This window comes from Budorcas taxicolor, chromosome 5 (assembly GCF_023091745.1).
Source record: "Budorcas taxicolor isolate Tak-1 chromosome 5, Takin1.1, whole genome shotgun sequence".
Lineage (NCBI taxonomy): Eukaryota > Metazoa > Chordata > Mammalia > Artiodactyla > Bovidae > Budorcas > Budorcas taxicolor.
Window position 1 is genome coordinate 119,224,244 of NC_068914.1, and position 12,066 is coordinate 119,236,309.

Genomic DNA, 12,066 nt, shown 5'->3' on the forward strand with positions numbered 1-12,066 from the left:
CCCCTTCTTGGTCTCTGGAATATGGCTCTTGCTCCTCGCTCTCCAGACTTTGTCCCGTCCTCTTCATTCACTGGGGCCACCACATGAGAGGGCCTTCCTGGGTCTCTAGCTCTGGGACTTTTCAGGTTTTCTTTGAAGGGGTCTCCTCCCTGCTCTAGGCTCAGGCCAGCCCAGCAGGCCTCTCCAGCCTAAGCTGCTCTGCTCAGTATCACACCTGCAGGACAATGGTCTCTTGCCCCACAGGCACTGGAGATACAGGCTCCAAACTGACCTCGTCACCCCTGATGCCTCCCCAGACCAGCTTCTCCTGCTTCAGGGAAACACTGCTGGTTCAAGCCAGAAGCCAGGGTTGTCAGCATGGCCCCTCCTCCTTCCTCTTTCTCCTTCCTTCTCCTTTCTTCCCACAGCCCCTTCAAGCTTCATTTCAGCTTCCCAAGTATCCACTGAAGCTGCCTACTCCCGGTTGACGCTGCCTTGGTTGGGGCTTCCCTACCCCTCATCTAGGAGCCCTCCTGGCTGGTCTCTCAGGGCTTTGAGGTGTCTCCTCTGCAGTCTCCAGAGTGGCCCAAGTTACACATTGACCACATTACTCCCTGCCTATGACCCTTAAGTGGAAGAAGACATATTCCCTGCTTTGGTTTTGTTTCAGCTGACGATGGTGGAGGACTCACCTAGCGCTTGGAGTGCTGCCTGGAGTGCTGCTGTTCTTCCAAGGCCAGTTCATAACTTATATCCTATTTCATTCATTCATGTATTCAGTATACTACAAGCCATGGATTATGCCAGCTGTTTTACCAACATAATCGAATCTTCATGACAGTGTTCTTCAGTGACACTTCCCACTTCGCAAAAGGAAAAATTGAGATTCAGAAAGGAGGTGGCTCAAGATCACACTCGAATTTGTGTTTAAGAGAACACACATTCCCAGGAGCAGGAGTCTAGCAGCTGTGATCCACTCCCTGCCAAGGGGAAAGGTTTACGGAGACAGAACCTGAGGGATAACAGAACCTTCCCCTCCTCACCCCACCACAGGGCCAGGCTGCCCAGTGAGTGTGGCCTGAGTGTGTGACACAGAGATCACTGACTGAAATAGTGAGAAGGAAAGGAAGTTAAAGAAGACAGCTTTCAGGAATTCTCTGGTGGTCCAGTGGTTAGGACTTGGTGCTTTCACTGCCAAGGGCTTGGATTCAATTCCTGGTCAGGGAACTAAGGTCCCACAAGCTACATGAAATAAATAAAGGAGGGTGACTTCTCTTCTGCTCCTTTCTCTCCCAGGACCCAAACCACATGAGGAGCTGTCCCCTTCCCACACCCTGCAGAACCCACAATAGCAGCAACCCACCCCCACCCCCGCCAAGTTATCTGGCTCAGAAGTACATCCACAGAACCAATCCCTCCTCCCCTTCCCGAATTACAGATGAGTAAACTAAGAGTCTCCCAGCACTTCATCCTACAAAAGCCAGAATGAAAACCTAGCTCTCCAGACATTCATCCGGTACCCTCTCCACTCTTCCTCCCTAGAAATGTTTCCCACGGAGCAGGAAAGGGGCCTTGGTGGTGGAAATGCACTTGAAACCCACCTGGGTTCCTGCCAGCCTGACCCTCACTAGCTGTGTGAATGCAGAAAGTCACTTTGCTTCTGTGTCCTCTTCTGTAAAATGGGTACAGTAACGTCAACTTCACAGGGCTACTGAGAGCATCAATGAATAATACAGATGCATAAAGCATCTGGAATATAGAAGGTGCTGAGCCAACTGTAAGCCCAGCTCTGTTGTCCTCAAAGAGAGTTTTCGTGGGGAAAGAGCAGAGCTCCCTTCTTCCCCAGCCCCCGCCAGCCAAAAGCAGAATGAAAGAATATTAGATAACAGATACAGGTAAATGCTGCTATAAAATTGGGGAGGGAAAAGTTTCTTCTCTTGTCAGTTGTTTGATAACCCAGACTGGACAAAGGGAAAGCAATGTGGAGGCAGAATGGGAGGATTGCTGATTCGGGGTATCACTCATCATTTTCCCAGTGACCTCGAATTTGACCTTCCCCAAACACAGAGCACTTTGGCCAAGAGCATCTTTAAGAAACCCTCGATTGTAGACCTCCCAGAAAGGACAAAGTAGGGCGGGGCTAGGGAAAGGCAAGATCCTCACTCCCGCCGCATCCGCCCGTGGAGGCTCGGACTACAGCTCCCGGCATGCCCGGCGCTCGGTACCTGCCCACCTCCAGCCTCCTTGCCCGGAGGATGCAGACGCTGGGAAGAGCGATGAGGATGGAGGCCGGTGAGGCAGCGCCGCCGGCGGGGGCGGGCGGCTGGGGCAAGTGGGTGCGGCTCAACGTGGGGGGCACGGTGTTCCTGACCACCAGGCAGACGCTGTGCCGCGAGCAGAAGTCCTTCCTCAGCCGCCTGTGCCAGGGTGAAGAGCTGCAGTCCGACCGGGTGAGGCCCACGGGGTGGGCGGCCGTTGGGGATCCCTCGCTCGCTGGAATCTGGCTATTCAGCCAGGCCTGCTCGCGGGGCTGGAAACCCGGCTGGGTTTTTTTCCGAAGAGCTGGAGGCAAGAAGAACTGGTCGAAGGAGGGGAGAAGGAAGTGGATCAGAGAGTGAGGATGTGCCCATTGCCTTGGCAACAGGACAACGCCAGGCTGGGGCCATTTGGAGCTTTTGAGCTCTACCCTGGGCTCCGCACCCAGGAGACTATTGGATAAGGTCTCTCCCATTTCTTTGGCGCTGTGGGGAGGACAGCCACGAAGGGCCTTCCCTCCGGCCCAAACTGGACTCCTGCATCACAGGAGCTAAAGCCTGCTTCTCCCTGCCCTTTGGGGTGTGGGTGGCCTAGGGGTACAGGGAGCGGGGTGGAGAAATCCCAGCTTCCTTCTGAGCTGGGCTTCGTGGGGAGGAACGCTGGCCTGGGGCACCATTTCTGGGTTCCCATCTCAGTTCTGCTGCAAACTGCCTGCATGACCTTGGGTCAGATCCTTCCCTGCTCCAGCTCAGCCTCCTGTCTGTAGCCCCAGGGGGCCGGGCTGCGATGACCTCTAAGGCCCCTTCTCTCCCATTTCCTGACCTGATGCTGTGACCTTGGGTGAGTCTCTTTACCTGGTGATGTCCCTGTCTTCTCTCTGTAGAGTTGCACTGAAACTCTCTCAAGCCTCCCTGCCCGGTATCCAATGAGGGTATCCAATGAGATAGCAGCTCCTTTGGAAACTTGTAAACATCCTCAGCATAACTGGGGTCTGCTGGAGACCGTGTAGGGCTGGCTTCAGGAAATAACCTCTAAGAGGGATGATCCCTGAGCCCTACACTGGCCTGGGTGCCACTGAAACTTCACTGGCTGCTCACAATTCTCCCCGGTTGTGGGGGAGAGGAGCAAGGCTCAGAGAGGTCAAGTCACTGACCCGAGGTCACAGAGTCAGGAAAAGGCAGAGGCAGGATCTGAACCTAGCTGTATCTGACCCCAAGGTCCTTTTACCCCATCACACCACTCCGTTTTGGAGCAAACACTGCATCCCCCGCCCCCACCCTCCCTCTATCCTTTACTGGGACTGAAGGGTGGGGGTATGTGCAGGGTCAGCAGGGAAGAGGGGCTCACTCTTTTCTCACTGCCTGTGCCCCTTGCCTTTGTAGGATGAGACGGGGGCCTACCTTATCGACCGTGACCCCACCTACTTTGGGCCCATCCTCAACTTCCTCCGGCATGGCAAGCTGGTGCTAGACAAGGACATGGCTGAGGAGGGTAAGTTGGTCCAGGGGGCTGGCCAGGGCCTGCGTCCTACACCTATCTTCTCTAGCCTGCCAGGGCCTTCCATGGTGGTCCAAAGCCATTTCTCCCATCCAGAGGAGACCTCTGTTTTCTTCCATGTTTCCTGCTTCTCATCCCAGACAGGACTGGACGCCAAAGCCTCTGCCCGGGCTGAGCCTAGGGCCAAGGTGACTGGCCCACACTTCCACTGGGTGCTTCCACTGGGTGGTGCTTCTGGGGAAGTGGCAGAAACATAGGCAGAAGAGAGAGGAAGCCCGTGAGGCCTGTAGCCTCCGCCAGGGGCAAGGGATGTCCTTTCCCCTGGCTTCCTGGGAAGCCAGTGGTGAGCCCGGTGGGGGTAGAAATGGCCATGGGAAGAGGTATGCTTCCTTCTTTGAGTGATCGGGTATCTCAGATGCCTGGTGAGGGCTCACAGTCAGCAGGGGGGTGGAATGGGTGACTCTTCCCGAGATCTGACAGCCTCTGCTGCACAGTGCTGGTTGTGGGTGGAGGAAGGGGAGTGGGGAGGCTGCTCCCCAGCGGGCGTTTGGTCCCTCCCAGGCCGGGTAGCTGAGGCCCTGTAAATGTCCACTTCCTGGCCCAGCAGATGGCAGGGAAGCCATGCCTGGGAGAATGGCTTCTTGGCAGAACTGCAGCCTGGAGCAGGGACTATAGGTGGGTGCCAAGCCCACTTTTCCTTAGAGCACAGGGTGTGGCTTTGGGTCAGCTGACCCAGCCAGGCCAGCTTGGACTTGTCACCTTTCCTTTCTGAGTCTCTACTGTGTGTATAAAGTGGGGCGGTGATCTCCATTAGGGATGTGTTCTGGGAAAACAGACATCGTAAGTCCTGGGGCTTGTACCCTGAAGGGGTCTAACACAGCCCCTCCCTCCTCACTCGGGCCACAGTCTTCCCTCCTGACCCGTGGGACACGGTAGTCTAGAGGCCAGGTGGCTCTCCAGAGGACCAGGGCTTCAGAATCAGAGCCCACTCTAGGCATCGGCTCTGGGAGCCCCGCAGCTTTCCTGGTGGCCCCTGGGGGAGCAGACACCATGGGCGTGGCCTGTGCCCAAAAGCCGCTCCCACGGGGAAGGGAGCTAAACACTCCAGCGTCACAGCTAACACCTGTTTACAGGTTCTGGATTTGTCAAAGCCCTGGCATTCCCAGCACCTTCAGACAGGACTAGGGCCCTGCTCCAAGGGGCCAGGGGCTTTGGCGGGAAACTGACTAGTGTGTGAACCCTAGAAAGTCACTTATCCCCTTGTGCCTCCATGCCTGCATCTGTGGAATGGGGTAACAATAGCACCCACCTTGCTGAGCTGCTATGAAGATAAAAGGAGTGGATACAAGTGTGTCACTTAGTGCCACGCCTAGCACCAAGGACCCGTGATACACAGTTTGCTGTCTGTCGTCTGTAGGGCCCCATGGGGGCCATTCCTGGCAGTAGCACGCACTGACCACCTCCTCTGTGTTAGGTGGATGTGAGCACTGGGGACAGCCAGGGACATCAGATGTGGGTCCTGTCCCACAGGAACCCAGAGGCCCGTTGTGCAAAGGACCTACCCTGAGGAGCTGAGGGGGTCCAAAGGCTGAGGGCTGTCCCCTTCACCAGAGAGGCACTCGCTCAGTCTCTAAGATGGCTCCCTTACCTGCATGGGGACAAGCACGCCCTGGGGCTTGTGATGAGCACGGGACAGGCTCTGCAGACTGTGAAGTGTGGTTGGTCAGTGCACAAAGATCGTGCACTTAGTGGGATTGGAGGGCAGAGGAACTTGAGTGTGAACCCCAGCTCTGCCCCGTGCTGGGTGTGAGGTGTTGCACAGCTACTGCCTTGCCTGGCCCTTGGCTTCCCTGTTTGCTCGGTGGGGGTGATGAGAGTATCTACTTCTCGTGCTGAGAATGAACTGCAGTAAAGAGTGCAACCTGCCTGGCGTGGTGCCTGCCACTTAGCACGTGCTTCATCAGTGGGAGCATGTAATCAGGGGTCAGCCAAGGCCCCTCTCACTGTGGCCTTCTAGGGTCCAGTCCCATGGGCCTGCTGCCTCTGGTTAGCCCCAGACGGGGTACTGGTAGGTGTCCCAGGTCGCTGTGCTCAGCACACCAGGGAGATGGTGCCTCTTAGCCCTGCTATAGAGAGTGTGAGTCCCCAAGAAGGGAGTGTTCCCTCTTGCCTGACCCCTGAACTCAGAGAGGCTCATCACCCTAGTGTGATGAGCAGGGGGTGGGGATGGAGGGGACAAGGTGAGAATGGGGCATGGGGGCAGTGGGAGTGATGCAGGTGCTGCTCTGTGTCAGGGGTCCTGGAGGAAGCGGAATTCTACAACATTGGCCCGCTGATCCGCATCATCAAAGACCGGATGGAGGAAAAGGATTACACCGTCACACAGGTCAGAGGGCAGCGGGGCAGCATCCATGGCCAGAGCAGGGGGTGGTGGGGAGCGGGGAGAAGGGAGGTCAGGAGAGACAGAACTAGCTTTTCTTGGGAAGGCCGAGCTGCCCTGTAAGGGGTTGTCCAGCTCCCAGATCGCCCCGCAAAGCGCCAGACTGGGAGACATGTATCAGGTTCTGTCCTTGCCTTGGCTCTGTTTGCTGTATGACCTTGGGCCAGTCACTCCACTCTCTGGATCCTGATTTCCTTTTGGGGCATATAGAGGTACTGAGAACTGCCCACCCTTCCCTTCCTCACAGGCAATATGGAGTCAGTATGAGGGTACAGGGGGCCTTGTAGGGGCAATGGGGATTAGTACACCATCCATTTCATGGGCTCAAGTGGCCCCCTGGAGCTGGCATGTCTGAGCTTGGACCCTGGGCCTAAGTGGCCGGTCTGCAGGAGGAGCTGGTGGAATTCTCTGCCCACCCTGGGGGAGAGGTAGAAGATGAGAGATGGGTAGGGAGGCACTGTCTTCCACTGTCCTTCTCTCCCCAGGAGCTTGAAGAGGGGGTGCTCTGTCTCCTGGAGGACCTGCCTCAGTTAGTGGCCCAGGATGCCTCCTAAGCCCTTCTTCCTTACCCCTTGTATCACCTGTGTCCCAATTTTGGTCCTGCAACTCTTTAGCTGGGTGACCTTGGGCCAGTAACCAACCCTCTCAGAGCTTCCATGAACCTTCCTAGGGTTTTAGGTGGGATTAAGTGAAATCACGCATGTTGAGTGCCTGGCACATCGCAATTACTCAGAATGTGACTTCTGGCTTACCACCCCAACTCCATCCCCTCCTTCTGTCCTTCTTAGGGGTAGAGGGTAAGTGAGGAGCAGGTGCTCTCCCATCCCGGGATGCTGGGCACTCCCACAAGGTGCCTTCCACATCGCCCTCTGCCCGCAGGTCCCACCCAAGCACGTGTACCGCGTGCTGCAGTGCCAGGAGGAGGAGCTGACGCAGATGGTCTCCACCATGTCTGATGGCTGGCGCTTTGAGCAGGTGGGTGGAGCACGCAGGAGCCACATGTCCAGGCAAAGCAAGCTCCTGTCTTCCTGCAGCCCCAGCCTTGGGGTTCCCCACTGCAGCCCCTACCCAGGAGTCTTCTTAAGGCAAACAAACAAGATTAAGAAAGGCCACACTTGGCAGCAGATTGATTGGGAAGGAGAGACAAAGGAAGCCCCACGGGCCACAAGGCAGCTCTGGCAAAGCCTCCCAGGAGCTGGGTAGCGTTTACACCGAAGTGTGTGAGTCTCTGCCCCCCAAGCGACAGTTCTGATGAGAGGAGATAAGATCCGTAGAGGAGAACGGAGGTCCCCTGGGGGCCACACCTCTTGTAGCAACTCCACAGGCATAGATTCCAGGTCCCCACAAGGGACATGCCCAGTTCCAAGCATGGCCGCCTTCAGAAGCACAGAGCGGCAGCCTCCCCTGAGGTATTCACGATGACCTGCATTTCCTTCCAGTGCTGATGCAGTTTACCAGCCAGGAGAGATTTTTATCATAAACAGGTTGCCCTAGTAATCCAGTTGACGTCACACCTCTCTCAGGTTTCCAGAGGATCAGAGCCAGCAAGCCAACCCAAGGTCAGATTGGCCCTTAAGAAGAGAAGGGTTGGGCTGCCTTTTATCCACACAAGCTCCCTCACACCTGGAGGTTGAAGAAAGGAGAGGAAGGCCAGGCTCCCCAGGATGGCCAGGCCTGGGGGGAAGAACAAGGCCAGTCCAGGAACTGGAAGCCTGGATTCACATCTAGGCTTCACCACTGACGTGCTCTGTGACCTTGAGCAGGTCATCTCTCTCTTGGCCTCAGTTTCCCAATCTGTGACATGGGCCAGTAGTGCTTCTTTTGCCAGAACATTGTGTAGATTAGAAAGACCATGGATCAAGTCTCTAGCCCAGGGTAGGCCTCAAAACAGTGAAGCTAGCTAGCATCCTATGAATTATTAGAAGCGTTTGACTCTGTAGGATTCCAGAGAGGACTCAGGGTCCTGGATTCAAATCCTGTTCCACTTATTCTGGCTGTGGAACAAACCATCCCTCAAGGCCTCATCTGCTAAAGGGGCTGGCTGGTTTTTCCTCTGTCTGCAGGATGAGGGTCCCTCTGGGCTGAATGAGACCCACCATGTGCAGAGCTTTTATCAGCCAGGAGGGGCCTTCAGATGTAGTTATTTTAGGGATCCCAGACCAAAAGTGGGGCTGCTTTCCTCTGCTCTCTAGGTGAGAGTCTGGCAATTGCATGGGCTCCTAGAGGCTGAGCAAACATGCCAGGCACCACTGGCCTAAGGAACAGGTGATCTGGTCTACCTCTATTTCCAAGAGCAAACAGAATATTCTATGGTGCTCCACCAGGTCATGTGGACCCCATTCTGCGACTTGGTTCTGGGGCTGCTTCAGCCACACCCAGGACACAGGAGCACAGTCTGCCTGTTACAGATCTCTGCCTGCTTCTGGAAGTGGCCTGCTAGATCTGGGACTAGGCCGAGTCGGGGAGGAACAGCAATGATAACTGCCTTCCCCTAAGGATCAGGACCGGCCAAGCCATGTGGGGAGGCTGGCCCTGGAAATTGACCAGAGGCACAGGTTGGGGAGGTGGAGAGGACTCTGACTTTGGGCCAGAGGTGTCCTCTGGAAAGCCAGGGGGATGGGCCTGAATGGAGCAGCAAGATCAGGGCACAGTCAGTATCTTGACATGTACCAGTGTTTGCCCACCCCTGCCCCCCACCCCACCTGACCAGTCATTTTCTCCCCACGTGCCGTCCCTCCAGCTGGTGAACATCGGCTCCTCCTACAACTATGGCAGTGAGGACCAGGCAGAGTTCCTGTGTGTGGTGTCCAAGGAGCTCTACAGCTCTCCACATGGGCTGAGCTCCGAGTCCAGCCGCAAAACCAAGGTGAGCCCCCCGCCCGACCTCAGCTTCCCTGCCTTCCCTCCCTCCCCTTGCTGCCCTCCGCCTGGCCATCTGTGCTTCTTCTTTCTCCCTCCTGCTGCACACGCCTGACGCCCTGATCACAGCTGATGCCATCCATCCCATGCCACCCATGGTCCTGTCTGCCCACGCCAGTTACCCAGGCCCAGGCTCCAGGGACAGTGAGAGGAGATTAGCCCCAGGGTGTGACCAGAGTGGACTTAGATGGTACTTGGATGGTGGGCACATGGCAGCCACGGGGCAGCATGGCACCGGGAGAATCCACTGGACTAGGGGTCTGGGCATGGTGTGAGTGCTCTGTGTGACCTTGGACAGGTCGCATCCTCTCTGTGCACCTTGGTTGTATTCTCAGAGAAGTGAGGGGGTGGACCACCAGCTTGGAACTTCTGCAATCCAAGGGGCCAGTTTAGTTCCTGGGGACCAGGGCTGGGGCAGGGAAGCCGAATCTGTTCATTCTGCCCCTTCTGCAGGCTCCCCACATAGGACTCAGCAGCAGAGGGGTCTGGAGCCCTCAGGGTCCAACCCTGTGTTTCCATCCTGGCCTGTGAGGCAGCCTCAGCTGGCTGCAGGGAGGGGGTTGATCGAAGGTCCTATCACCCCAGACCCTGAGTTGGTCAGAAGCCTCAGGAGTCCAGGGTGGAACCAGCAGGGCAGGCAGCAGCCAGGCTGGGAAGAAAGGAGAGCGTTCCTTCTAGAAGCCTGTCCCTGTGTGTTGAAAACTTAGGAACTCTGCTTCCCGTCTGTTTGTCTGCCTTCCTGTGCTGTGACTTCCCGTGCCCACCCCACCCCCAGTGGGGCCAGTGGCTGACGTGGCCTTGCAGGGGTGCAGGGTGAGCTGGCTGCTTCTGCCTCTCTGGGAGAGACCTCAGGATCTGGGATGTCAGAGCCAGTGCTGGCATCTCAGATCTGGCTGGTGTCTGCCGTGGGCCTTCCCTGGCCTCATATGTACTCTGGGTTGGTCCTTCTAAAATGAGGCCTTCCCAGGCACCCCTCAAGGATACCTCAGCCACACACACACCCTCTTCGTCTCCCCCCACTGTCACAGCGGCAGCCGCCAGCATCCTCAGCAGGTCCCCACCCTCCCGCTGGTTCCCCCAGGCTCCCGGGACGGACACGATGCCCTGGCTTCTGTGGCTGTAGCGCTCCCCTCCCCTGAAGGTCGTCCTCCTCTTGCCCCTCCCCTTCACCCTGAGACGGGGGCCCTCGGGGCCAGCCGCCAGCAGGCCCCGGTCCCCCGGTCAGTTCTGCGCTCTTTCTTCCCTGGGTCCGCCGGCTGGTTCACAGAGCGCGGAGGAGCAGCTGGAGCAGCAGCAGGAGCAGGAGGTGCAGGTGGAGGCAGATACGCAGGAGAAAGGTGCAGCCAACCCCCGAGGAGAATGATTGCTAGTAGAAGCCGGCGCCTCCCGCCCGCTCCCTGCTGGAGCCAGCTGCAGAACCTGGGGTCCCGGGGGTGGCCGGGGGTCGGGCGGGCCCACCAGGGTTAGCTCAGCCGCATGCCTGGCGCCTCACCTGCATAACCATCCCTTCTCTCACTTTCTCTTTGCAGCCCAGTCATCTCAGGATCCCGCTAACCTTTTCTCCCTCCCACCACCGCCTCCTCCTCCTCCGCTCCCCGCCGGAGGTCCTGCCTCATCTTCATCCACCTCTTCCTCCTGGATCTCACCTACACCCTGCCTCTTCCCTCTCTGCCCCTGTCCGGGTTTTCTCTCTGCCTGCTCACACCTCCATCCCGGGGCTGTCCTGGTCCCAGCCTCCTGCGCCCTCCACCCAGGCGCCCCGGCCCCGCATCCCAGAGCACCCTGCCTGCCGCCTCCTGCACCCCTTCTGGCACCTCCTGCCTCCCGGGCCGGTGGGGAGGGGAGCAGCTGCACCTCCTCAGCGCCCCCTGCCGGCCACGTCTGAGGCACTGCTCCAGCGCTTCACGTTCTCCTCACGTTTCCTCCTTGCAGGTTTCTGGCGGTACCCCCTCAGACCTGAGGTGGTGCTTGCAGGGAGGGCCTCCCCTGGGCCCCTCACCTGCCCCCAGAGCTGCCATGCCTGGTTCGTAGCCTGGCGGAGCTGGAGGGAGGGGCAGAAGCCAGAAGGGTGCTCATCTCTTATTTCTTGAACTTGAGCCGCACTTCCGGCTGATTTTCTCCCCTCACCCAAGTTTCTCAGCCTATCTTGGCCTTGGGTGTGAGGCTCTGAGAGCAGACAAGAGGGGGAGGAAATTCTCTCCCACCTGCCCATCAGCACCAGAGCCACGCTGGGAAGGAGGGAAGGGAGACGGAAGCCAGGTGCCCAGACCTCATCCCTGACGCCCAGGACTCCTAATCACAGCCTCGGGGCACTGGGTCCCCGGTTTCTGCGGGGCTGGGAAGGACAGGCCACACTTGGATGCCCGTGGCCTTGGGAGAGTCAGCAGGAGCTGGCTAAGGATTGGGCTGTGGCAGAAAAAGCCCTGGCCAGGAGCCCACAAGCCCCCACTCCATCTTATCTACCTGCTGTGACCTTGGGCAAGTCACTGTCCCTCTCCTGGCCACAGTTCTCTAAAATGGGGACTAAGACTAACAGCTGTTCTCTGTGACCTCTTGCCTGAGACACTGGTGACCAGCCTCTCTTGACTTTCACTCCCCCAGCCAGAGTCTTGGCAGAATATGGACTCCTAGGAGGCCACCACCCAGCCCAAGATGGGGCGTGGGGTTCCCAGCAGACCGGCAAGCCGGGTCGCCTTCCTGTATCCCCTCCTCCTCAGCTCTGAATCCACCTTTTCTGGGCCTCAGCCCTCCTTCTTCGCAGAAAGGACCTCGTGACTCACCTAACTCTCTCTCTCTCCCTGTCTCCCCCACCTGCCCACCCCCTCCATTTCGATCTCCCCTCTGCCCTTCTCCTGGCCCTGCACTCCCGTCTCCTCACTGGCCCCACCCCCCCTCCCGGTGTTCTGACCACCCCCACCCCGTCCCCTGCCCCTCTTATTTTCTAGCTGTTACAAGCCAGAGGCACCCGGATGTAA

General features: G+C 57.8%; 1 protein-coding gene across 1 annotated transcript; it reads left to right on the forward strand.

The window, feature by feature from the left end:
- Positions 1–2,255: 2,255 nt before the first annotated feature.
- On the forward strand, positions 2,256–12,066 carry KCTD17 (potassium channel tetramerization domain containing 17). Its single transcript, XM_052640723.1, has 6 exons — positions 2,256–2,429; positions 3,618–3,726; positions 6,027–6,118; positions 7,052–7,147; positions 8,913–9,038; positions 12,037–12,066. Exons 1-6 carry the CDS (start codon positions 2,256–2,258, stop codon positions 12,064–12,066), a joined length of 627 nt encoding a protein of 208 aa, XP_052496683.1.